General features: G+C 52.2%; 1 protein-coding gene across 6 annotated transcripts in view; it reads right to left on the reverse strand.

Annotated features, from left to right (window-relative positions):
• NPRL3 (NPR3 like, GATOR1 complex subunit) overlaps positions 1-25,853 on the reverse strand; it is a 37,651-nt gene extending 11,798 nt beyond the window's left edge. For 3 of the 6 annotated variants that reach the window (XM_028111508.2, XM_028111512.2, XM_028111510.2), the window contains exons 1-7: positions 25,682-25,853; positions 25,560-25,598; positions 20,936-21,005; positions 12,791-12,920; positions 11,059-11,133; positions 6,647-6,800; positions 5,110-5,191 (exon numbers count right to left, since the gene is read on the reverse strand). In XM_028111508.2, coding sequence (XP_027967309.1) covers positions 5,110-5,191; positions 6,647-6,800; positions 11,059-11,133; positions 12,791-12,920; positions 20,936-21,005; positions 25,560-25,598; positions 25,682-25,799 — 668 coding nt within the window. In that variant the 5' untranslated portion in view covers positions 25,800-25,853. Of the gene's footprint in view, positions 1-5,109; positions 5,192-6,646; positions 6,801-11,058; positions 11,134-12,790; positions 12,921-13,365; positions 13,622-20,935; positions 21,006-25,559; positions 25,599-25,681 lie in introns of those variants that run through there. The other 3 variants (XM_088017244.1, XM_028111509.2, XM_028111511.2) reach the window with 3 other exon arrangements.
• Positions 25,854-27,531: the final 1,678 nt, after the last annotated feature.

Here is a 27,531-nt window from a genome sequence, read left to right on the forward strand (position 1 = left end):
CAGTCATTAAGCGTCTGCCTTCGGCTCAGGTCATGGTCCCAGGGTCCTGGGATCGAGCCCCGCATCGGGCTCCCTGCTCAGCGGGAAGCCTGCTTCTCCCTCTCCCATTCCCCCTGCTCTTTCGCTGTGTCTCTGTCAAATAAATAAATCTTTAAAAAAAAAAAATTAAATTAAATTTAAAAAAAAAAGAACGGAGTCCTAAATAAGTAAATATGAGCAGATGGAGGTTCCCAGAACCTCACCAAACTTTGGGCAAGGGTCTTTGCAGGTGGACAGCTCCCATCAAACCCTGAGAAACAACCTCTTACAAAATCCAAGGTCACACCATGAGAGGGCTGCCCCGTGGATGAGAGTCTCCATGTACAAAAGGACGAGAAGAGTGAGAAAGAGCAGGGCTGCAGGGAGAGCGAACTTGATAAAGCTAACATGAGCAGGCTTCCTCCCTCCTCTGTTTCACTATATACCTGGACAGAAAGGCTGGTGGACTGAAAGAAAGGTCTGCTTCTGAGCTGTCATCCTTAGGATATGGCTCAAGGTAGCAGATGGAACACCAGAGAATCAGAATTAAACACGGATACTCCTATGACCTCACACGCAGCTCATTTTGCTCCCCCAGGAGCTGGGCAATGCCACGAGCATGCACACACTGGCGTGGGGTCTTCTCCCGAACACTCCCATGTCGGTTCCCTGGTGTTCGTGCGGATTTCCACTTTTCCAGACATTTGTCCACCCATGGAGTACTTCGCACTGAGATGCAGCGTGGAGCCTGCGTGGAACACACCCACCCACATGGAGCCCCAGGAAGCCCATAGTCCTCCTGCAGCAAGAGGTGAGCCAGGAGCCGCAATGAAGTCTGCTCAGAGGAGGGGAAAAAAGCCTCCTCTCTGTTTTTGAAGCACAGTTTGTTTTTTTCTAACACCTCCAGGGTGGAGGCGGCCCACCCTCCCCTCCGAAAATCTCTCTGAGGCTACGACTCATGTATGTATTTATTATTATTGCAGAATAGTTGACATACAGCTTGTACCAGGTTCGGTGTTCGACAGTTCTCTACAGTACTCAGTGCTCACCCCCATAAGCGTAGTTGCCATCTGTCACCAAATAACATTACTGCAGTATTACTGAGTACATTCCCTATGCCACACAAAGTGCACTTTTAAGACCAGACTCTCCAGGGTTCCTGCTATGTCTGTACTTCTGCTGGCAAGGGAGCCATGTCTGGTCTGGAAACACTACGAAAGGCGCTGCCCCACGTGAGGCTTATCCAGCCTGCCACACAGCTCGGGGCCACACAGCGTCGCCCAGCCCCATCTGCCACGCGAGATAGATGCTCCGAGTCCTAAGCCGATGACTGTGCATGAGGCAACACACTGGCCTTCACGACATGCCCTTATCGTTCCCACCCCAGATGGAAGGCAGTGTGTACCAGCTTACTCCGTTACCCTCCCATCTCACCACGTGAGAAAGAACTTCAGCTCCTAACGCATCAGCTAAGAGCTGAAACCCCCTTCTTTGGTCTCCCGGCCAGCCCAGCACCCCCCGATCACTCTGGTCCTGCACACAGCCAGGCTCCCTACTACATGGCGTGGGACACTGTACACAATTCAAGAGGGCCGAGTGGGCTCTAAAAGGCCCACCTTGAAATTTCACACAAAAGGTGTATAGAAGTGCATTTTATGGAAAAAGGGACTAAAACTCCCAGGATATGTCTGTGGCCGCATCTCTGCTCTGAACAGACGGCACTGGGAGGCAGCGTTCCCAAGCACAGAGTTCCCAATGCCACCCGCCCGACCAGGCCCTGGGCAGCTCCCCTGAGCTCTGAGCCTCCTGGCCCCACCACAGGCCCCGTTACCTCTGAAAACCGTTCAACAAACACTTTTGTCAAGCCATGGACTCCACAACAACATGACTGCTGTCTGCTCGTTCCTTCAAGCACCAGTGGGCAGCCACAAGGTCTGTGTTACAGAAAGTGAAGGGACATTCCCCGACTTCACGGGAGACCCAACCTGACCGTCACACATATGCGTGGGGCACGGTCACTGAGGTCACCGGGCCCCCAGGGGGAGACACAGAAGCTGCAACAGTCAGGGTAGGCTCCAAGGGAGTCATGCTACCAGCCTATGCTCACAGACACTTAGGTCCTGGGGCACGAGGCCACACCACAACCCTGAATTTTAATTAGAACAGCAAATCCAGAACAACTCCTTTGAGAAGTCTCACCCCAATCTCCAACCTCCACGGTGTCTCACGTCTGCTCAGAGAAAACCTTTCCCAGGATCTGCTGGAAAGCTGCCAAAGGGAGAAGGCGGCTCTGTGCTACTGATCAGTCATGTAAATCCACGTCTTCCTTTCTCAGTTCTCAGCAGCAAAGGGAAGGCCACAGCCCAGGGGGGCTCCTGGGCAGTCACGGAGCCCCTGCTATTGGCAGGCTGGGACAGGGTGCAAGGGAGGACCCCACTGTCCCTGGGACTCCCACCAGAGTAGCACTGCTGCTGGCTTGCGGGAGCTGGGCCCCAGGACCCACGACTGGGCAGGGTGGGGTCTGGGAACAGGAAAGGGTGGGTGGGTGGGGGTTCACCTGGAGGAAACAGGATCCTGAACACTAATGCACCAGGGTGCTTGGGCTAGAGGAAGGAGGCAAGTGCTGAACAGTGAACCCTGGGAGCCGTTTCTTCCCCCAAACTCTGATTCCTGGCCTCCTTTAAACAATGCCCACTGGGGGGCACTGCGCTGCCTCAAGTTCTCAGCAGCAGCAGGTGGGCCAACCACGCAGCCCTTCACTGCCTCCAACTTGCAGGTCAAACATAAGAAAGCACAGTCCATTCTTTCTTTAGACATAGCACTTCTGGTTCTGGTTTGGTGTTCATCTTGGGGTTAGCCTGAACTTTGCTTGTGGCCTGACCGTAGCTGAGGCAGGCAGAGTACCATTCAGAGCAAGGGAACATGCTCCAAGGAAGCAACTCCCAACACCAGCCAACCCAAGACCAACGGGCGGCACTTCTCTGACTGCAGAGACTTCGACATGGTCATGAGCGATGTCACGGGAGAAAGCGGTGGGGGGGGGGGGAACTACAGGACAACAGTCCCCGTGCCCTAACAGCCAGCAGTCACTGGGGTCAGGACGAAGCCAGCCCTGCTCTGCCTCCCGTGTGACGGACGGGGGTCTGAGGACAGCTCGGACAGGACGGGGGACGCGCACGGCAGCATCCGGACACAGCTGTGGACGCAGCACACCTGAGGTCGAGCTCACCAAGACCCTGGGCCGGCACAGCCAGAGGAAGAGGGATCTCCTGTGGGGCTAGTGGGGGTGCAGCGTGTGGCAAAGCCCCACGGGGACGTGTGCCCTATCACAAGGACTTTACCTCCTCGGCCTGGCAATTCATCGGATGGATAAACAGGTACACGTGCACAACCCTACGTGTGCACGGCTGAGCATCAGGCCTTGCAGCACCAGAGGCTGAGGCCGACGAAATGCCCAGGACAGGGGCTGGCTAACTGGGCAGCCGCAGAAGAAGTCCTTATTTCCCAGGAGAGACAGGGTCTAGGCTACACGGCTAAACTGAGAAGGCAGGGGTCGTCAGCAGGTGCAATGTAAAGGGACAAAGGGGGTCAGCGTCCACCTGTGTGCACCTCCAGCCCAGCGGTACAGGATGGCACATGCCACATGCCGGCCTGCTGACATGCTTCTGCCACCGGGACAGGGGCCTGGTGGCACAGCAGGAAACACACGCAACATTGATTTTCAGGCTGGATGGATACATGATCCTTTCAAAAGCTTCACTGAAAACAGCAAAAAGAACGGGGCACCTGGGTGGCTCAGCTGTGAAGCGTCTGCCTTCGGCTCAGGTCATGATCCTGGAGTCCAAGGATCGAGCCCCACATCGCGCTCCCTGTTTAGCAGGGAGTCTGCTTCTCCCTCCCCCTCTGCCCCTCACCCTGCTCTAGCATGCTCTTTCTCAAATAAATAAATTCTTTTTAAAAAATTAATTAATTAGGGGCGCCTGGGTTGCTCAGTCGTTAAGCGTCTGCCTTTCAGCTCAGGTCATGATCCCAGGGTCCTGGGATCGAGCCCCGCATCGGGCTCCCTGCTCGGCGGGAGGCCTGCTTCTCCCTCTCCTACTCCCCGTGCTTGTGTTCCCTCTCTCACTGTCTCTCTCTCTCTGTCAAATAAATAAATAAAATCTTAAAAAAAAATTAATTAATTAAAAAACAGCACAAAGAATGAAAAATTTCCAAAAGGCTCATAACAATAATCACTGGGTATGGGATCAGAGATGGGCTGTTTTCTCTATACTCTTCTACATTTCCTAAATATCAATAATGAGCATGTATTGTTGGTGAGATCAGGAAAACTGCTAATACCAAAAAAGGATGCTAGACAAGCCACCCTCTCTGGGCTTGGACGACACATGGTCTCGCCAGCCACAGCTCAGACCCAGCCCACCTCCCACGGGTGGCGTCGAGTCTGCCGATGGAGTGAAGCACTGGGAAGGCCTGGGGCTGCGCGCACGGACAAGGCCCAGAGAAGGGGCCTGCACCTCAGTGCAGACTGTGCAGCAACATGTCTAGTGCTCTGAGTGGTGGCCCCTCGAGAACCAATGGTCCTGGAGCAGAAGGGCACAGCTTGCAGGGGAAGTGTCACCTGGGCACCCGCCCGAGCCCCCTCCACCACCTCCCACCCACCCTGCAGACCCAGGCTCAGGGAGCAGTGGACCCTCTTAAAAGAAAAGAAGTTCTCTGCTTCTCCACAGAAAGCTGGGAACACCAATATGACTGGAACAACTGAGAGGCTCTGCTGGGTCTGCAATGCGGGCTGCCTTCCTAAACTCAGCCCCCAAACCCCAAGTCCCACGAGCGGAGGGCACCCTCTGAGCCTCCGTTTCCTCCTCAGTGAAGTGATGACAGTGACACCCATCTTAGGAGGCAGACCCGGAACTCGCACCGTGTCATCTGACCTGTTATCTCATGACTCACGAGAATTTCAGGCTCTCGTGCATGACTTCAGGGTCGGTTCCGGGGGCTGGCACTCCCAGTCCTCTCTCACCCCCATCTCAGCGGTACAACAGGAGAATGGGCAGCAAGGCCCACGGGCAGGGGCGCCACCTGTCTTACCTGTCATAAGCTTCCTTGAGGTCCCTGGCCAGCTTGCACTTGGGCAGAATGTGATGAAATGGGGACTGAGGACCATCATTTGCTGCAAGAGTCAGAACAGAGAATTCAGAGCCTCCAAAGCAAGGAAATATGCAAAGGCTAGAATGGAAAATACCTTTAAAAACAAGGTTAACTGGGGCACCTGGGTGGCTCAGTCAGTTGAAAGTCTGACTCTTGGTTTTGACTCAGATCATGATCTCAGGGTGTCGTGAGACGGAGCCCCCGCACTGAGCTCCTCACTCAGCAGGGGAGCCTGCTCAAGCTTCTTTCTCCCCCTCTGCCCCTCCCCACCCCCGCACTCACATGCTCTCTCTAAAATAAATAAATCTTAAAACAAAGAAAGTTTACATGAAAATAATCTGTGCAACCAGTTGAATTAAGATGAGACTTTGGCTGATGTATTCACACTGTCTTTATACGGGAGATCTGTATGGAAACCACCACTGGTGCCCCTGCCCCTGCAGCCAGTTCACCGGTGGCCCCAGAGCACAGAACCCCAGAGACACTTTCCGCCTGGTGAGCAGGTGCTTCCATGCCTCGTCCCTCTCGCTCATACCAATACTATTTTTATGATCAAAAATCTTTCATTAATCCTTTCTCATTAATGCCTTAAAATATGTAGTTAAATTGAATTTGTAAAAAAAATTTCCTGTGATAAGGGCACCCGGGTGGCTCAGTTGGTGAAGCATCTGCCTTAAGCTCGGGTCATGATCCCAGGGTCCTGGGTTCGAGTCCCTCTCCTGCTCCCCCTGCTTGCGCGCTCTCTCTGATAAATGAAATCTTAAAAAAAAAAAATTTCTGTGATAAAGTGACAGACTCTAAAGAGAATTTCTTTTAAACAGCTTCTGGACTGTTATTAACACATAACTAGCCAAAACATTATATGTTTGGCAGCTGTCAAATATAAAAAGCGAGTTTTCACTGAAAATGCACCTGAGGGGGACAATACTCATACGCCAATCACCACTTTCACTTATCGCTAGAGTTACACTGGGGTCACCTTCAAACCTGTTCCTGGTTTTCTCTTATTTCAGAGGCGCTGATCTGAGATGGAGATGGAGTGTGTTGCAAGTAGGCGTTTCTCTGTGCTTAGAGGTGTTACGGAATGCCGAAATCCACAGGGGGATCTACTGGCAAATAATACCTTTAATAATCGGCCCGTTGGTAACTCAGTTAGGTCTTCCTTCACTTCACTCGGAAGCGAGGGCCTGGGAAGGGCCCACCTTGCCAGCCCCATTCCCAGCGGCCCCTGCACGTGTCCTCCCGCCACCGGCCGTGGGGCAGTGCCGCTGGGAGGCGGGGTGCCGTTCGGGCTGCAAGATCCATCTCCAGCATCAGTTCAGAGCTGCCCTCCAGCTGTGTCCCTTGGGGCGTCCTCCCTTCGCAGGGAAGATCACCAGACCAGCACATACGCCCTTGGTGCCCATCTCTGCATCTGCAAACCTGGACCGGGGCCCCTGCCATGTGTGTGGAGCAGAGAGACTCCCGCGGCGCTCACCGTCAGCCACCGCGGACACCTCGTCCTGCAGCGCCAGGATCAGCTTGGCCTCCCTCGTGAGGTACTGGCATCGGCGCTCCTCATGCTGCAGCACGGTGGCGATGCGTCGGGAAAGGGTGTGCAGACAGTTTATCACCGACGGGTCCGCATTGGCCTGTGGGAGAGGCCACGGGGGACTCGGACGGCACCCGGGCGCGGCCGACCCACGGCACGAGGAGCCCTCTGTCCTCCTCTCCCGCACAGCCCCTTCTGGGTGCCACCGCGGTCCCCAGCCCTGTGTCCCCTCCAAGGTCCGTCCACACAAACGCCAGTGTGCTCAGCATCCCAGCTCGGGAATGGCTGCCTGCAGGGTAACGCTGGGGTGGTTCTGTGGGGCCCCCCAGCCGGGGGGGGCGGGGGACACAGGCATTTCCGACAAGCGGAGGCGCTGCAGGGCACCGCACCAGGGCCATCCAGAACGGCGGGTTACAGAGCCAGCCTCCGCTCGGGGGCGGCGGAGCAGCCGACCCACCCGCTGTGTGACCCCAGGCTCCCGTCTGAGAACGTTCAACAGCGGCCCTCCCCCACCGGTCAGTCTGACAGAGCCTATCCAGGGCACAAGCCCAGCAGTGTTTGCGGTCACCGTGTACGGCTGACTTGGTGGGCAGGACCAGGCTTCGTGAGAATTCAACCACACAGACCCACTACACCAGGGTCACGGAGCGGAGTAAGCACAAGCCCCAGGCTGGCTGAGTGCTGAGCACACTGCCCTCAGGAGAAGAGGCTCCTCCCAGCAGAAACAAGCCTGACCAACAGAAGTCAGCAGGCTCCAGGCCACCCCTCTCCCCACAAGCTCCCCGGGCACCCCTGTGCCAACCCTGGAACCTATCAGACACCCAGCGAGGCCAGGCAGGCACACCCACCCAGGCCAGGGGTGGGGCAGGCAGCTGAAGGGTCTCTGAAGATGCTCCACAGAGCAGATAACCGGCCAACCATGACTCAGTGTTTCAGGAGGCCGCCAGGGCTGCTGAGTGATCGAGGGGTGGAGGTGGGAGAAGGGAGAGGGACGCATGGTACCGCTGATTAAACCCCTAGTACTGCCTCCCCACCCCCCCGTTTATCTGGCAGCAGGGCCCTACCAGCAAGGTGTCCACAGCCAGCCTTCTGGACCAAAACCCACACCAGACTCAGTGAACACCTTCATCACCTGGAGTTGGAAAGATTTTCTGAACTCCTAGCAGATCTCATGTTCACAAACAGAATCCACACCTGACAACAGCATGCCTGCCCTGGGGAGAGGACTAAACACTACTTTCAGGCCAAGCCCATCACCGGGCAGCAACCCTGCCCCTTCATGTCAAGGACAGCCCCTCAACAATGTCTCCCACAAGACTGTGAAACTAGAGGGCCTAGGTTATAAAGCATGTACAATGTGCAACTGCTTTACAACAAAATACACTTCTAGAAGACTCTGTATCAAAATACTCTCAGCAGCAAAACAGAGGAAGGAGAATGATCCTATGCACATGGTGATTCCCTTCAAGAAGCAACCAAGCCACACCTGAGAGCCTGATCTTATGCTCACGGTCCCAGTGGCTGGGACAGGACGGTGTTTTTGGTCAGATGGCCGAGCCCACCAGTTGTACATTCCCAGACATGCAAGGGGGTGCTCACCCAGGCGAGGCCCGATGACCCGCACTGATGGGGTATGCTGGGGTATCCTGTGTGGCTTCACAGGCCAGGCAGCACTCAAGGTGCCTGCAGAGCCCAAGGCTTTGTCTGGCCACAGTGAGAAAGGGACCACCTAGGACGTGCCGGCCCTGAGTGGGAACTCTTAGAAACACCACATTTGCCCCAACGGTGATGTGAAACAGCAGGAAATTTAGGGGATTACCTGTGAGACTTTCTCGCTCCCAGAAAGTGCACTGAAATGTAATAAGGCCTTCAGAGCAAATGTCCAATTTGCAGGCAATACACAAACAGAGAGTAAGCACGATCAGATGAATCCAGACATGGACCATTCAATGGGATGAAGGGAGAAGAAAGTCCTAGACTGGAAGAGACCCGCAGACACAGCCCACACACCTGTGAGGGCGAGGTTTTCATCCTGGTCCAGACAGGACAACGGCAAAAACTATGGCCACCAGGCACTAGCTGATACCAAATAACGGCAAACTTTATCAGATGTGAAAGGGTATCACGATATAACATAACTGTTCCTATTTCATAGAGATGCCACCTGAAGTACATAGAAATGAGCAGACATGAGGTCTGGGACTTGACCTGAAACACCTGAGAACCCAGGGTGGCCTGGTGACAGCAAGGGGACATCAGAGATGGGTGTATGAGGTTAATCAAACTAGTGTCACTAGTTGGGGATTTGTTTAAAACTCTTCGATGTGAAAAGAAAAAACAGTATGTTTTTATGTGACCATTAAAAAGGAGAAAATAACTTTCTACCCTAAAAATATCAGCACTTTACATTATTTAAAATTCCCACCCCCCCCCCAACATCATGGCCCCTGCTACTTGAAGTCCTGCGCTACCTCGTTTCCTACCACAGCAATCCACCCATCCTCCCCCAGGTTCTGGCCTCACCCCAAGCCTCACCTTCAACAGCCACAGGCTGGGCCACATAGCAACTACCGCCCTGTCTCATCAGCCCCCAGCTGCCGGACACCGGCACTGTTTCCAGCCTGGTTATTATCATAAAGGTCTCCCTACAACCTCAAAATCTGCTTGTTTTCTTGACGGCTGTATCCAAGGGAGTCAGACGTGCTGCTGTCACACACTGTTCCCCAGAGACCAGGGCCTGCCTGCAGGATGGGGCCACGGCTGCTTCTCACTGCCCACCCACAGGGACAGCTTTAGCCAGCATTGTGTGGGCTGTTTCTTACTTAATGGACTGCTCTCTCGGGTGTCCGCAGTGTGTCATTTTAGAAGTCATGCCCCATACTATTTACACTATGAACATCCCAAGACTGTAAAATTCAAGGTCTCCACTTGGAACCGGACACCCCAGGGACAGCCACTGTTAACCCATCACTTTGTCTTAACACGGCTCCTTATTTATCAGCAAGGTAGGCCAGTTTTAAAAATTAGCTCCATTCCAAAGAACCTTTTCTCTGGCATCATTTTGGTTTTGAGCCGTTCACAGTGAATGTGGTCTCCTCTCAAGAGAAAAGCACCTCGAGACTTAGAATGACACACAATTTTACCGGTGTCCTCTGCTTAGTGTCATTTCGGCCACTCTGAAGGCTTTCAGAGCACACAGTGCTGCCTGTCACGGAGACCGGTCACTCTGAAATGCTTCTGTGAAAAGCCATCATGCAGATCACATGTGCCCAGCCAGAAAGAACTACTGAGTATTTTGGCACAAACAGGTAGTGGGAGAGTTCAGAGGAATTCCGTTATGTAAAGTCACCAAATAGATATTTCCTAGGCAATTCAAAGTCCTTTCATAATATGGTGAGTCTTTACCCAGGGATGCTTTTTATGCTTACTTAGATCCCTTATATTTTGACAGCTTCATTGAAAAGAAATCTCCTCTAACACAACTTCAGACAGTCTGGGAACTGCCCTAAGAAACGATCAGCTTAATCATTAAAAACAAAATGGAAAGCAACAAGTGCTGGTGAGGAGGAAGGTATGCTGGAACGCTCACACTGCTGGTGGGGAGGAAAGATGGTGCCGCCGCCGCGGGGAGCAGTCTGGCGGCTCCGCAACACAACCCTGGAATTCCACTCCGAGGTGTATACCCAAGGGACATGAAAACATGTGTCCATGCAAACATTTGGACACATGTATCCATAACAGCATTGGTCACAATACTGTACTGATGAACATACATCGTTCATAATGGACAAAATGCAGAGACAACACAAACGTTCATCAACAGATGATGCACAAACGGTGGTCCATCCATACAACAGAATACGGTTCCGCCACAAAAAGGAATGAAGTACGGATACATGCTACCACATGGATGAAAAAGTGACAGCAGACAGACACCAAAGGTCACAAAGTGTAGGATCCAATCTCTATGAAAATGCAGAATAGGTAAACCCACAGAAGGAAAGCAAACTGGTGGTTTCCAGGGGCTGGGAGAGGAGAGGAAATGAGGAATAAGTGATCTCCTTTTGGGGCAATGAAACGTCCTGGAACTGACAGTGGTGAGAGTCATACAACGTTGGCTCCTGAAGCCACCGAACTCTACACTTTAAAATGGTTAAAATGGTAAATACTATGTGTATTTTATTTAGAAAACACAGTATGGGTAGACTCTTGCAGGACCCCAGGAGGGGCCTGGCAACAGCTGGGCAGTCTGAGCTCTGAGCCAATGACACAGTCACCAGAAGTGAGGGGCGGCTACTCTCCCCGGACCTTCCTCCCCGATCTACCAGGGCTCTTCAGCCATCTGTACGCTCGCTCACCCTCAGTGCAAACACCACATTAAAAAGAATCATGGTGGGAGCTTCCCTCTTCGGAGATGGATCTGTTTTGGAAACCTGGAAAAGAAATACATTCTAATGAGCGAGAGCCACCACATCCCAAGAAATCCTGTTTAGTGCTATCCTCCAGGCAGGGGGAGAGGTTCCACAATATAGCCGACCCAAAGAAAAACAGAGTCCTGGGGTCTTTGAGAAGTGATCACTGCCTCTGTGTGGGCAAGCACAGATGGAGACATGGCTGAGACGACAGTGGGAGGGTCAGCGCTATGACCCAAAGTGACAAGACTACCCCAGTCAATGGGAGTGAGCTGAGGTGCCCCCGCAAGACAAGATGGGGAGAGGCTCGAGCAGAGGGGTATTCTCCGCCCAGACTCTCCCCCCACCCCCACTGCTGTTTTCAGTGTCCACCTGGGTCCTCTGTCTCCGCCAGGTATGGCAACCACTCAGGACAATTAAGAGACAGGATAATGCTCAGAGCCAGCAGAGACCAAGCTGCTGCTCCAGCTCCAGCCACCGCAGGTCACCAACACCAAGTTGAATACACGTGTTGCCACCAGGGGGCATGGGAGTGTGCGTGAGGGGGTGGTGGCCACATCTCCCTGGGCCATCCCAAGCAGGCTCTTTACCATCCCTGCCTGTCACTCAGTTTGGTAGGGTGTGACTCCTGGCAGGATGTCAAATCTCCCCTCTGTCACCCAGACGTCAGCAGTGCGGACTGAGCCCTGTCTGCAGGGGCCTGGGTAAAGAGGAAGGTGCCACCCGTGGGGCCCGGTGCACCCAGCCATGGTCTGATATCCTGGCATCTCCAACTGCCTCAGAAGCTCCTTCCACAGGCATATTCATGGATAAGATTTGAGGACTACAACTTCTGGATCATATAAATAGAACTAAATCTTATGCCATCTTATCAAAGCCCTGATTGTGCCTGTATGCAAAGGACTGACTAGCAGGTTCTGGTGTCAAATTCCCTTGGGTAATAGTGCATTCAATCTTGTTAAAACCCCTCAGTCCTGTAACATTTCATTCATCGGAGAATGCACATACAGGGTTTAGCACAATAGTAAGAACAAATTAATAATATTTGCTATGTCATGATTTAATAAGAAAAAATACTTGCACCGCTTTAGAAACAGATGTCCTAGATATAAAGGGGAAGGTGGCAGTCAGGAGAGACCCAGGACGCAAAGAGCAAAAGCCAGGGGCAGGGACCGAACCCACGGGAGGCCTATGGGGACATGCGGCTGACTGTACGCACGGACACACACACAGGGTCAGATATATGGCACGATACGATGGCTGCCTTCCCCAGAGCCAGTGTGAGCCATGGCTCCCCGAGGACCCCAGAGCCAGGACGGGCCATGCCTTCCCAGGGAGGGCCGTACCTGCCCCGGGAGAACCTCACCTGTCCCAGGGAGAGCCCCACCTGTCCCGGGGAGAACCTCACCTGCCCAGGGAGGGCCATACCTGTCCCAGGAAGAACCCCACCAGCCCCAGGGAGAACCTCAACTGCCCCAGGGAGAACCCCACCTGTCCCAGGGAGAACCCCACCTGTCCCGGGGAGAACCCCACCTGTCTCGGGGAGAACCCAACCTGTCCCGGGGAGAACCTCAACTGCCCCGGGGAGAACCTCACCTGTCCCGGGGAGAGCCCCACCTGTCCCGGGGAGAACCTCACCTGCCCAGGGAGGGCCATACCTGCCCAGGGAGGGCCATACCTGCCCCAGAGCATGCTGCAGCAGTGTTGGATGCCCAACAAACCGCACGTTATCAATCTTCAGTTCAAATTTTTGGCCACACATTTCAGACTTGGTTGCCAAAATTGTTGCCAGAATGACATCCGAAAACCTTAAAATTAAAAAAGGGCAGAGTGGAAGTAAGTAAACAAAGTGCCACAGTACCATGCCCACCTGCCCTCAGAGGGGAAAGGTCTCAGGACATGGCAGCTCCGTGCGTGGAGTGCTCTACCCCCACTGCGGACCTGGAAGCTTCTATCAATTGCCCTTCTGAAGCGATCCCCAAGACCGGGGACATAAAATCACCAGAATTACAAGGTAAAAGGCATGAGAAGCACAGACTGAAGGCACATGCTGTCATTTCTTGGCATGCTCTATGAAATTCAGGAGCGAGAACAAATTGCAGTTTGCTTTCAAAGGGGGGACAACAGCTGGGGCCGGCACCGTCCTGAGGGCCACTCGTTAAGGCGCACAGGTGTGGGGAGGGGTCTCCCGACCGGCCCGGGTTTGCCAGGCTGCACCCCTCCACCCCCAGGTGAGTAAAGGACAATACTAACTGCAGTGTGCTCGTCACCTTCCTCACGGCACGGCTGCCCGGTCGTTCCCTTATGCTCAACATTTCAACCCTCTAGTTCTTACTGGGGAAGAAACCTTTAAGATGTGCCAGATGTGCAGAACCAGAGACATGATACGAAGGTGGGGACGCAGAGGACTGGGCACCGCGGAAAAGCAGGCGCGGCTGTGGTGGGGCAGCGGGCCGGCTACGATCTCTGTACAACTGCAGGGCTCGCCCCCGTTCAAGACGCAGCTGCGCACTTACGTCTCCCCGCTGGCAACCTTGCTCCTTCCTGCCCAAGGGGATCCAGATAAGCGAGAGTCACCACAGGGAGGAGAGTGCCGGGGGTGCAGCGTGGACTCTTATCTCGAGGCCCAGGCCCCAGGGGCCTCCACTCTAGAGACACTGATGTGCCCTGTCTGATCAGGAGCCAGGGGGAGCCAAGTCCTGTGCTCACTTCTCCGCCTGGGAAAGCATCTCTAACAGCCAGGTCGAAGGGCACACTGTGTGAGGGAAAGTGGCTCCAGCTCCTTCAAGGCCACGCTCTGCCCGAAGAGGCCAATGAGGACAGACACTTGAGGGTGCATCCTGGGCCTTCGCTGAGGAGCTCCGGTGAATCAGGGACCACACCAGATGTTTCTCTTCTAAAGGAGCTGGCTATGGGGGAGGGTGGCAATGAACACCCTAACGCTCCAAAAGGGAAGGTCCTGCTGCAGACTGCGGCTTCAGTTCAACTCTGAAATAGCAGATGACTTGGACATTAAGTGATCTAGGAGGGGGTCGTAGCTCTGGGCCCCTTATACACTTGGCAGGGCTCAATGTCTAATGTAAGAGAGGTAACTGAGAACCAGCCTGGAGCAAGAACCTCACTGTAGTCAACCAGCACACGGACAAAAGCGCGACAGGCAGCTATGGGACTCTTCCCAAGCCTCTCCCCTAGATAGCCGGGGAGCCTAGTACTGCCAAGGGGGGCTGGTCATGCTGGCTTCCAGCCGTCCCCTAGGGCCAACATGGTCCTCTCGCTGTCCTTGGTCACTCTGTGGTCCCCAAACAAACCAGATGCAGGGGTCTGGGTCAAAACAGGCTGCCTTGCGTCCTGTACAGACTGGAATGCAGCTGGACCTTCGGATACCAATGTTGTCAGAGACGCTTTGGGAAACTCGGTACCCACAGCCCAAGCCCTTGGCTGCCCAATGTGGGTCACTCCTTCCCAGGAATACTGCTCTCTCGAGTGAATAAACCAGAGATGGAAGATTGCAGAGTCTCAGACAGGAGGCTTTACATGCTTTCTTCAAAAACTCTAAATGGCTCACCCTGCCCTGTAACTCCCATCTGAGGGATACAGTGATGGTGAGGGAGGGCTCAGGATGATAAAAACCCTACTAAACACTTTTGCTCCAGTAACTGATCCAGTGCCAACATTCCATACCCTATCTCAACAAACACGACCCCTCCACTCTGTCACCCAGTGATAAAAGGATACAGAGGTGACGGAGAGAAAAACAACTTCCTACCATTCCAGAGGTTCACTTTTTCTTGTGATATCAAAAATCTCCACTAAAAACCTCTGCTCCACCATGAAGAGCCACAGACGGGCCTCAGCCATGGCCTTTAGCCACCAGTCCAGGAACCTAAGTTTGGCTCTGAGATGAGCCCTGAGATTCAGAGGACAACAGTAGTGGCCCAGTTCACGTTTATAAATATCCAGATCCAAGAGGTACCCTTCCAAGAGCCAAATAAAAAACACTTCCCCCTCTGGGTCCAGAAAGCACAGAGCAGAGGGGGCCAGCCTGAGAGCCATGTACTGCTGACGTGAAAAGCCACACTGCCCTAGGTGACCATCAGGGAGGCCTCTCTGGGATGGCCCGCGGGGTGGTGTTCAGCTGCTCTGCTCTATGAGCAGTCTGACCCACACAGAAACCCACTCACTGTGGCCTGATATTACACACTTATGGTAAGAAAAATACTTGAGTACTGTGTCTGCTGACATCACACACACAAAGTCACAGAGTTCTATCACGAGATTTGGGGGAAGGGGACATAAGTGATATAAACAGCAAAGTAAAACAAAAACGAGGGACGATATCTGTTTCCAAAATTTACAAAAATCCTTTTCCCTTGTTTTGAAGATGAAAGGCCTGGTGAATACGTTGCAACATAATAAAATAGCTGTTCTAAAAACTGATATTCCTGGAATAACTTTCAAATTAAAAAAAATAAATAAATAAAAGCATTTGAGATGAACCAGCCCAGCTGAAAAACAGGCAAGCCTTTCCATTCCTGCTGGGATATTCAGGAACGGGCTTTTTCTACGGCTTGGCCAGGAAAAAAAAAAAAGGAGGGAGAGACAGCAATGGAAGGGAACTCCACTCTGCTCCCTCCTGTTTTTTTGGGCGGGGAGGGCTCACAGACGCTCCATGCACCTCCAACACCCGGGGGGGTTGCCCCATCAGGGGCACAAGGGGTACCACACTATCCACACCCTTCTGGAGAAATGCCATATAATCTCCATGGGAACATTTTTGCCTCTCATGGGCACACACAATAGCATCTCAGTCCAAGCCTCACATTTAACACCTGGCCCTTGGGAGAGGCCTCCTATAACTCCTCTGAGAAATGAAGGCAAGAAGCAACGATCAAGGGTCTCTCTAGGGGAAGCTGGCTAGGGAGACAGGGAGCCCTGTTCTTGCTTGCCTACCACCTTCTTGAGGCCACCAGTGCCTGTCTGGAGGAGGGGCGGTCTGTGTGCACACCTGGTTCCAGCAGTCTCCCTGGCATCAGCCAACCTCGCCTTGGCCTCCCAGGTAATGTGGAACAGCTGAGTAACCCCAGGTGGAGAAAGGGCAGGGGCCGTGGGAAGCCGGGGCACTCGTGGGGGGATTGGGCAGTGAGGACCGAGCCAGAGCCTGTGTGCCTCGTTAGTCATTCTTCAACACTGAGGGCAATCAGGAGTTAAGCACAATTACAAGAGAAGGCAGCAGGAATCAAGACAGAAAGGTGGTGGAGAAGTGTTGGTCTTACCCTGCAACCAATCGCTCATCGGTTGGAGGACATGGCTCGCTGGAATGGGAACAGGACCATCAAGACCAAACAAACACACTGATTTTAAAAATCACGAATAGTTACAAGGCTGTTTTATTAAAATAGTATTAAAGTCTAGCAGAAGTACTACCATAAGCATTAACTGCTGAAGGCAAGGCTAAGCAACTTACCGGACAAGAAAGAAGATACAGACACTTGCCAAGTTGAAGACTTACCAGAGTTTTCTCACGAAAGCTTAAATTCCCACATGTAAACAGAGCCTGGGCACAGCTGAGAGCCAATTTTCAGAAGCAAGAGCAAGGCTGGAAGACCTGGGTCACAGCCCAGCACCACACATATTAGCTGGACACCCACACACAAGCATTTTAGTCTTTCTGACCAAACCGTCTCCGCGAGATCCCTTACGAGAACTGTAGAATGCCACTGGATATCTGAGCTTCAACCCTTGAGGTACTGTGACTGCCTACACACCCAAACTCGCCGAGCCTTTGCTCAGCACAGGACCATGGGCCCTCTGGCAGCAAGGAGGCGGTGGCACCTCTGCACATGCAACTCCACACCCGTGCACTGTGCAACTTGAGTTCTGTAGGGAGGACGTTTAGAAGAGTCAAGCTTCTCTGCAGAGTGTTCTAGGACAATCCCCGGACTCCAGGAAACAGAGAGCAGCCCAGACCCCAGAGTGGGGACAGCACTGGAGGGACGAGAGCCTACCACGACCCCGTGCCATGACTACCGGGCTGCCCTGCTGCTCCCCACAGCTCTCACCGAGAAATACGTACCACATACCCACGGCACAGAAGCACACAGCCAAGAGCCCCTTTTTCAACGGCTCCCGAACGTCAGCTCATCAGTGTCCATAGTATGAAAGGGGGAAGGTGGTCTGTGGACTTTCCCAAGATCACCCAGAAAGTCAGAATCCCTAGAAGCTCAAGTGCAACTCCTACAACTTTTATCTCCTACAACCAAACAGGTCACAACGAAACCCCTCTACTTTCCAAAGGGAAGAAGCATGTGGGGCTTCCAAGTATCAGCAGTGCTCTTTTCCATACCAGGCTGTGGAGGTGACACGTCAAACGCCCCTGGCATGTGTCATGAACTTGTGTCTGCCCCTGTGCGGGAGGCAGAGCCCCCAGCAAGCACTCTCACCAAGACACAGATGTTCCCATGATACCCAGACCTGGGAAGGGAGACAGAGGTGCCCTGCCACCCTCAGGTATCTTAAGACACCCAAACTGAGGCTCATGGTACGAGGAACGTGCCCAAGACTATACACCGTAGGTGCAAAATGAGAGTCACACCCAAAACCCAACCCTGTACTTGTCCCAGCACACTGTCAGCCTGCATGTGCCAGAGTGGACGCACCAGTGTACTTACTGGCTGGGCCAGGAAAGGGGTGGGGGATGCCCAAGCTTGGGGACAGCACTGCTTATCCACCTTCTGGGCACTGACCCCAGCTCTAGGAAATAGGGGCTCCTTCCTTCCTTCCCCTTTCCTTCCTTCCTTGACTATTTATTTATTTGACAGAGAGAGAGAGACAGAGAGAGCACAAGCAAGGGAAGCAGCAGAGGGAGAGGGAGAAGCAGGCTTCCCACTGAGCAGGGAGCCCGGCGTGGGGTTCGATCCCAGGACCCTGGGATCATGACCTGAGCCGAAGGCAGACGCTTCACCGATGGAGCCACCTTACTAACCCATGGCCACAAGCACGCTAGCAGAAGCAATGCTGTCAAGAGAGGCCTGGTGGAGCCCCGTGCACCTGGGGAAGAGGACTAGGTGTGTGCCAGTTTGCACCCTGGCACGCCTAGCCAAGGTTCCCATCTGGCTGAGGATGTGAATGTGCCCCAAAGCTGGATCCACTGCTTAAAGAAAGGTGGTCAAGCCTGAGGAAGGCAGGAGTGCCACCTGATTCCACTGCCCCACCGGGAATGTAACAATGCAGAGAATTTAATAAAGGTGTGGACAGAAATCTTTCACACTTCTAAGCTCTTCTGGATGGTATCTGGAGTAAAATGATTTCTGAGTGTTTTGAAATGAAGTCGACTCTTCTTCAAGCTACCATCTTGTCCTCTGAGATCGTGCCCAGAACACTCCATGTTGGGAGGGATGGTGCCAGCGACAGCATTTGTGACTGATACCAGGCTTTCTCCAGGACCTCTCCTGACGGCTTTTCCCTGCCGGTGTGGCAGATGCATAATGCTATTAAGCATGACCTCCCCAGGGGCGCCTGGGTGGCTCAGTCCGTGAAGCGTCTGCCTTCGGCTCAGGTCATGACCCAGGGTCCTGGGATCGAGCCCTGCCTCGGGCTCCCTGCTCAGTGGGGCGTCTGCTTCTCCCTCTCCCTCTGCCACTCCCCCTGCCTGTGCTCTCTCTTAAATAAATAAATAAAATCTTAAAAAAAAAAAAAGAGCATGAGCTCTCTGGTCCCCAGTGCTCATCCAACAGGAGCACTACAACTTTTCTACATTTGAATTTCAAGCCTTAAAGACAAAGGACAATATCCATTTTCTTCCCTTCCTACTGAATTCTATAAGAGGCTTTTTAATAAAAAAGTTAAAAAAACCCTGCCAGTTAATTCTTACACCCTGAAGCACAACATCTTGATTCACCTTTAGAAGCAGCACATGCTCTAAGACAGTGTTGTCCAACAGAACCTCCTACAGCAAATCTGAGCCGTTCAGTGCAGCAGCCACCAGTCACCTGTGGCCCGAGCACCTGAAATGCGGCTGGTGCAAGGAGGAACTGAATTTCATCTAAGTTCATTTCTATTTAAATGGTGACTTTAATACTGGGCAGCACAGCCCTGCGTCCTCACTTCTCTAGGGCAGCGCCATCTACCACCATACTCAGTAGTTGCACAAGTGGCCTGTTAACATGGCTTCAGTCTGGCAAGTCGAGCAGGAGGAACATTCTGCTGGTTCCCAAAGAAAAGCACCTTTGAGAGGACCATTGAGGACAACCCTGTACTACTCCAGGAAGATGTCTGAGCCATGGCACGGCTCCCCCAGGCGCCAGAGGCTTGGCAGGCCAATGTGATGAAATAAAGCTGGGCGCTCAGAGGTATTAACCTGTATCTCTGACACGGGGGCAGGTGGGGAGTGGGATCGTCAGATGCTATAATGTGCCACAATTACCAAAGGAAGTAATTCTCAAATTTAATGAAAGAGAGAGTACGGAGAACCAGCTCTTCTTAGTGAACAGCATATCTGTGATACCCTGATAGACCCATAACGTCTTGCTCCCTTCCCATGGTTTTTCCTCTTCTTTACGCTCAATATTGAAATAACTCCCTAAAAACATTCTCTTAGTCTTTTATTATAAGCCTCTGGGAGTTAACTGCAGGAGTCAGGCGCTGCCAGCCTCCTAGGAAACCCAAATAGACTGTTCCAAGAGCACTTTCTGCATTTGCAGCAGCCTGAGCCTCCCATCTGTGAAGCCTGGAGATCGGCAGGCAGGGGGCCAGCCCTGCTCTAAAGGAACCTATGCCGCAGGTGGAGGACAAAATGCATGGGGCAAAAAGCTTTCTATGCACCTGGAACAAACAAGAGTTTGCTCCAAGTGGCCGACCTCAGAGGACAAGGTGACCACAGCCTCTACATCAAGCAGAACAACCCATGGACGTCCAACAGTCCCCCACACCCCCTACCCCGCCCCCCTGCTGGTCTCTCCTTCAAAGCTGGCTGCCCTCAGAGACAGTCACTGGTCATGCCAGAGGCTCCGATACCCTCACAAGAAAGGACAAAAACCACACTCATGGAACTGCATAATACCATGGCAAGTGTGGTGCCTTGTCAAGAGAACTGAGGGAGGCTGTACTCCATGGCACTGCATGCAAAGTTCACTCCATGGCAAAGGCCCAGGTGGGGGCCTCGGCTCTGCAGCCACAGGACGGTGGAGGCCGAGTCCTTTCCCTCACTCATGCCCCAGCTGTGTTTAGAGGCACCCAGGACAGGCAGTTTACAACCCTTCCTCCTTCAGCTGGGCCTGCGTTACCATTAACTAAGCTTTAAAACAAACATAAGGCAGAAGTAGTCATGTGTGATGTTTGCCACCCTGATAGCACATCCCAGAAAAGGCAGAGGGAGCACACACAGGAAGGAACAAGACCAGCCCTTCATCTATGCCCTAAAAGAGCAAGGGTCACATCAGCCCTGGCTCTCAGCCCACAGCACCACCTGAACAGGCTGCGCTGCACCCAAGCCCCTCCGTGTGACCTCTGGGCACATGCCTGAGGAGTCAGGTCTGAGGACAGCACCGGAGTCTGCTCTCCCCTCTGTTCCTCTCACAGAAGACAAACGTTCGCTCTGGCCTCGTCCATCCTCCAGTCTGTTTTACCAACCAACCAGGTTCCACAGCTGGAACCTGTGACCACAGCAAGTCAGGCATTGGCAGCACAATTACCAGCTCTGCACAACCTGAAACACCCACCAAATGGAAAAAAAAAGGACACCAGGTTTCTCACGGGAGAAAACCTGTGGGTCAACAGGCCTGGGGGCAGGACTAGCCCCATCGCAGCGTGACTGCAAAGCCCTTACCTGGAATCACCATCCTGGTCGTCTGCATGGTCTCCAGTGTTGTTGACGGCGTATCTGCTACGAGGCTTATCTGAGTGAGGGCAAAAAGGGGAGAGTGGCTGAGAAATCAGGATCCGTCCACCTACCGGGGGATGGTGGATGCATTAAAAGTGATGGATTCTAGGGGCGCCTGGGTGGCTTAGTCAGTTAAGCGTCTGCCTTCGGCTCGGGTCATGATCCCAGGGTCCTGGGATCAAGCCCCGTATCGGGCTCCCTGCTCGGCGGGAAGCCTGCTTCTCCCTCTCCCACTCCCCCCTGCTTGTGTTCCCTCTCTCGCTGTGTCTTTCTCTGTCAAATAATAAATAAAATCTTTAAAAAAAAAAAAAAGTGATGGATTCTAAAATGTGGTATATATACACAGTGGCCATAAAAAGGAACGGAGTTCTGATACATGTTAGAACATGGAGAACTTGAAAACATTATGCTAGGTGAAGGAAACCAGACACAAAAGGACAAATACCACACCTATATGGAATATCTGCAGTGGGCAAACTCACAGAGACAGAAAATAGATTAGAGGTTACCAGAGGCTGAGAACAGAGGAAACAGGGTTATTGCCTAATGGTTACGAATTTCAGTTTGGGGTGATGAAAAGTTCTGGAACTACACAGTGATGATAGCTGCATAACAGCGACTTAATTATGGTGAATGTAACTAATGTTACTGAATTGTAAACTTAAAAATGGTTAAAATGGCCAATTTTATGTTACATATTTTTTACCATAACAAAAATTTTTTCAAAAAAGTTATGGTTTCCAGAGTGACTGGATCGTTCAGTCAGTGAAGTGACCAACTCCTGGTTTCAGCTCAGCTCATGATCTCACTGTCCTGAGATTGCTCCATGCTCAGCAGGGAGTCCACTTGAAGATTCTCTCCCTCTGCCCCTCCCTCCCTTCCTGTGCTCACACGCTCTACCAAATAATTTTTTTAAAAGATTTTATTTATTTATTTATTTGAGAGAGAGAGAGGGAGGGAGAGAGAGAGAGAGAAACAGCATGAGAGGGGAGAGGGCCAAAGGGAGAAGCAGGCTCCCCGCTGAGCCGGGAGCCCGACGCGGGACTCGATCCCAGGACTCGGGGATCATGACCTGAGCCAAAGGCAGTCGCTTAACCAACTGAGCCACCCAGGTGCCCCGCTACCAAATAATTTTTTTAAAGATTTTATTTACTTATTTGAGAGAAAGAGTGAGCGAGAGAAAGCATACAAGCAGGGGGAGAAGCAGAGGGAGAGGGAGAAGCAGACTCTCCACTGAGCAGGGAGCCCCACAGCCCCGGGCCTTGATCCCAGGACCCGGGGATAATGACCTGAGCCGAAGGCAGACACTTAACCAACTGAGCCACCCAGGCGCCCCATCAAATAAATAAATATTTTTTTAAAAAGTTATATTTTCCAAGAAGTTACGATAACAGCAAATGTTTTTGCTACTGTATTTAGTTTAGTTTTTTTTAAAAAGGATTACACACATGCACACACACAGACCCTCTCAGTATATGATGACAACTAGGTCAGAAAAAGCATACGCAAAAGAAAGAATTTTTAAATGTCCGTATGCCAGGATCCTTCACATACCTTACCAGAGTAATAAAGACCCTGGGATGAACTTAAGAAGTTCATCACAGGCAAGAGGTCCATGAGGAAAATCAGAAATGCTAGCAAGGGAGACACAAACAAAAAGAAGACATGCTATGCCCTTGAGTAGGGGGATGAACACAAAGATGCCACTGGTTCCCAGTTAACCCATCCATTTTAACATGACCCTCACAAGGACAGTTTGGGAGTAGGGCCCAATACATTCAGTACTAATAATGTTCCAAGGGAACAGTAAGCACAAACAGCCTGGGTAATGCTGAAAAAGAGAAGTAATGGTCAGTGACTAATCCTATCGAAAGTATAACACAGTGTAAAGTTACAATAATTCACTGGTGCGGAACCCATATCACTGGGAGAAATAAGAAAGGTCAAAATAAACTCAAATAAACATGGAATTAATGTGTGATAAAGAAGAATCAATCAGGAAAAGGAAATTATGGTGGCTCCTGAACCAACCAATCTGCAGCCATGGGGCCCCGGGTCCCCATACCCTTCCTCACTCAGCACAGCACCTGCTCACAGTGCTCCTGGACATGCACAAACAACTCTTGCAAGTGTGAAGAAGACACCAACTCCTAGCAGGAGCCTCCACCTTACACCAAGATAAACACATTTAAAAAAACAAGATAATAGGGGTGCCTGGGTGGCTCAGTCGTTAAGCGTCGGCCTTCCGCCCGGGTCATGATCCCAGGGTCCTGGGATGGAGCCCCACATCGGGCTCCCTGCTCCGCGGGGAGCCTGCTTCTCCCTCTCCCACTCCCCCTGCTTGTGTTCCTGCTCTTGCTATCTCTCTGTCAAATAAATAAAGTCTTCATTTTTTTTAAAGATTTATTTATTTATTTTTGAGAGAGAGAGAATGAGAGACAGAGAAAGCACATGGCGGGGGAGGGGCAGAGGGAGAAGCAGACTCCCTGCCGAGCAGGGAGCCCGATGCGGGACTCGATCCAGGGACTCCAGGATCATGACCTGAGCCAAAGGCAGTCGCTCAACCAACTGAGCCACCCAGGCGCCCATAAATAAAGTCTTAAAAAAAAAAAAAAAGGATAATAAATAAGAGAAAGGAAAACTCAAGAGTCTCTTATTTCTTTTTGTTCATGATCTTAGAAAGCAGAAGACCTTCCTACGTTTAACAAAACTCAGAAACCACAAAAGAACAGAATAAAAACTTGACTCCATAAAAACCAAAACTCTACGTAGCAAGAACTACACAGAGGCAAACTGGCTATAAGAACATACGGCTTTGTCACAAAGGCCTATTTTTACCCTAGATATATAAGGAGCCCCTTCAAATCTATAGGGGAAAACTCAACCCACGATGAAATTAGGCGAAGGTTGGGGCGCCTAGGTGGCTCAGTTGGTTAAGCAACTGCCTTCGGCTCGGGTCATGATCTCAGGGTCCTGGGATCGAGCCCCGCATCGGGCTCCCCGCTCGGCGGGAGGCCTGCTTCTCCCTCTCCCACTCCCCCTGCTTGTGTTCCCTCTCTCGCTGTCTCTCTCTGTGTCAAATAAATAAATAAAATCTTTAGAAAAAAAGAAAAGAAAGAAATTAGGTGACGATTGTAAGTGAGCTGGATGCTAAAGGAAATCCAAACGGCTCTGAGGAGAGGAAAACATGCTCACTCTCAGTCATAAGACACATGTGCATCAAAACCACTTTCAGGACACCTGGGGGGCTCAACTGGTTAAGCGTCCAACTCTTGAGTTCGGCTCAGATCATGCTCTCAGGGTCGTGAGATCGAGCCCTGCGTTGGGCTCCACGCTGAACACAGAGCCTGCTTGGGGTTCTCTCTCCCTCTGCCCCCCTCCCACCACCCCCAGTGCATGCCCACCCGCTCACGTGCCATCTCTCTCCCCCTCTCTCAAAACACAAAACAAAAACCCAGAAAACCACTTTCAGAGACAATTTTTCACCCGTCCCATTAACAAAGATAGAAAAATCTGATTTACTAAAAATAAATATGTTCCTTATCCCCTAGATCCAACCATCCCACTTCGGGAAATTGATCCCATACTGTGAAAAATGATACTGTATACAGAAAAGACATTCACACTGTTTGTATTAGCCAAAGTTTGGAAGCAACTTAAATGCCCATCAACAGTCAAGACTAAATAAATAAATCACAGTATGTTCATCCCACGATTCTGATCGTGATTCTAAATCTATATCCAAGATGTAAAGTGAATATGGAAATAACAGGGCAGAACCGTGTGTATCGTGTGTTCACTTCTGCTTAGAAAATAAAGCACGTGGGTGCGCCTGGCTGGCTCAGTCGGAAGAGCACGGGACGCTTGACCTCAGGATCCTGGGTTCAAGCCCCACACGGGGTGTAGTGATCACTAAAAATAAAACTTTTTAAAAAGCACATAATTTTAAAAAGAAAAGAAAATGTGTGCACATGCTTGTATTTACATGGAAGGTTCTGGGAAAACACACAGGAAAATGGTAACAGCACCTGCCCATACAAGGGGAAAGGAGTGGCTGGGGTTCAACGGTAGGAAAGGACGTTCCCGTCAACTATACCCCTTCGTACCTTTAAAACTGTGTCCCATGCTAACAAATTTAAAAAGTAATTTTAAAACAAAACATAAATGAGGAACTTCACCTTCACGATAGTGAAAAAGTGCAAGCAACCTAAGCGTCTGTCCCCAGGGAAAGGGTATGTAAGTGAGGGGGATCTTTTTATACACTGCAAGTGCTCCAAGGAAAAGACAGCGCCTGCAGAACAATACATTCTATACGTAGCTGCACAGGGGAGACAAGTGCCAAAAGGGCAGATGGTTACCCCCGCGATGGCGAAGGAGCAGAACTGGGGGGGGGGGGGGTCCGAAGAACACTTGACCTGTATCTGTACTGTCACATTTTTTTCAAGCTGAATACATTCACACGATGCTTATATATATTCTTAAAGGGCTGGAGACATGGCTGAACGTTGGCAACAGTGGCTTGGGCATGTTGAATTACGAGGGATTTTTCTCTGGTTTTACTTTTCCGTACTTTCCAAATATTCTGCACCGAGCAGGCATCGGCTACATCCTCGGGAAAAGAAGAAAGTCCAGGACTTGCATTTGAACGTGCGAGGCGGGGACGGCAGGGGGTCTCCGCCCGCGCTCACTTACTTGTCTGGGACGCCGGGTGCTCCTGGCTTCTCTGGAAGGGGTACCTGAACAGCAGCTTATTGCCCCTGCTGCCCGAGCTCACCAGAATCACGCTGATGGGGCTGGTGTTGTCGCCCATCCTGCCGTGGGCGGAGGCGGGCGGGGGGCCCCGAGGAGGTCGGGCCCGGACCGGGTGGGGACGGGGAGGGGCCCGGGGCGGAGGCGGGCCGGGACCGGGTGGGGACGGGGACGGGGACGGGGAGGGGCCCGGGGCGGAGGCGGGCCGGGACCGGGTGGGGACGGGGACGGGGACGGGGAGGGACACGGAGTGGGGGCGGCGGGGGCGGAGGCCCCGAAGAGGACCGGCTGGGACCGGGTGGGACGGGGAGGGACCCGGAGGGGGGCGGAGGGGGCGGAGGCAGGCCGGGGGCCCCGAGGAGGACCCGCCGGGACCGGGCGCGGGTGCTTGAGGAGGACGCGCCGGGGGCGGCAGGGGCAGAACCTGAGGAGGATGGGCCGGAGGGCGGAAGGCTCGGGCGACGACGCGCCCAGGGCGGGGCTGAAGGGCCCTGACCAGGACGCGCCCAAGGCAGTGGAAACGTGGGGCGCCGGGAGCCAGGCGGACGGGACCCCCGGAGCTTCCAAAACCACGGACACCACCCACGTCCCGGCAAGCTCCCAACACGTCCCCGACACGGCCAAGTAACAGCGCAGAATGCGGCTGCGCGCGGACAGGGGCCGTCGGCGCAGGCGCAGGCGACCTGTGCGCACGCGCGGGGGTGGGGCTTCGCGGGATGTTGAGCGCATGCGCGGGCCGTGTGCTTGCCGCGTGGGGCAAAGGGACCCACCCACCAGCGTGAATGGGAGAGTAGCCCTTGCCTTGAGCAGGAAGTTTCGATTTGAGACATGTAAAGAACTAAAGTAAAAAAGGAAAAAAAAAAAAAACTCTTCAATGAATGGATCATAGACCTAAATGTAAGAGCTAACAGCATAAAACTCTTACAAGAAAACGTAGGAGTAAACCCTCCGGTTCTTGGGCTAGGCAAGGGTTCTCAGATAAGACACCAAATGCTCAAGCAACTAAAGAAAAAAATTAAGTGGACTTACCAAATTAAAACCTTATATGCTTCAAAGGGCACCACCAAAGAAAGTAAAAAGAGCACCCACAGAATGAGAGAAAAGATTTGCAAATCATATAAGGGAATTGTATCCAGACTATATTAACAAAAAGAAACTTATAGGGGCGCCTGGGTGGCTGTCCTTAAGCGTCTGCCTTCGGCTCAGGTCATGATCCTGGGGTCCTCGGATCGAGCCCCGCATCGGGCTCCCTGCTCCACGGGAAGCCTGCTGCTCCCTCTCCCACTCCCCCTGCTTGTGTTCTCTCTCGCTGTTCCTCTATCAAATAAATAAAATCTTAAAAAAAAAAAACTTACAGCTCATCAATAAAGACAACCAATTGAAAAATGGTCGAAGAGGGCGCCTGGCTGGCTCAGTCCGTAGTGTATGAGTCTTGATCTCGGGGTCGTGATTTTGAGCCACACCTTGGGTGTAGAGATCCAATATATATATAGCTAGATATGCTAGAAAGGGAGGGAGGGAGGGAGGGAGGGAGGGAGGAAGGAAGGAAGGGAAAAGAAAAGTGGGCAAAGGATGTGAAAGGACATTCCTCCAAAGAATACAGATAAATGGCCAGTAAGCTCATGAAAGGATGCTCCACATCATTACTCATTAGGGAAATGCAAATCAAAGCCAAAAACAGATACCACTTCACACCCACTAGGACAGCTGTAATCAGAAAGACAAAATAACAGGTGTTGGCAAGCAGGTGGAATTGAAATCTTGACACACTGTTGGCGAGAATGTAAAATGGT

The sequence above is a fragment of the Eumetopias jubatus genome, unplaced genomic scaffold (assembly GCF_037043125.1).
Source record: "Eumetopias jubatus isolate StellerSeaLion01/CBP00866 unplaced genomic scaffold, mEumJub1_p1.0 scaffold_12, whole genome shotgun sequence".
Classification (NCBI taxonomy): domain Eukaryota; kingdom Metazoa; phylum Chordata; class Mammalia; order Carnivora; family Otariidae; genus Eumetopias; species Eumetopias jubatus.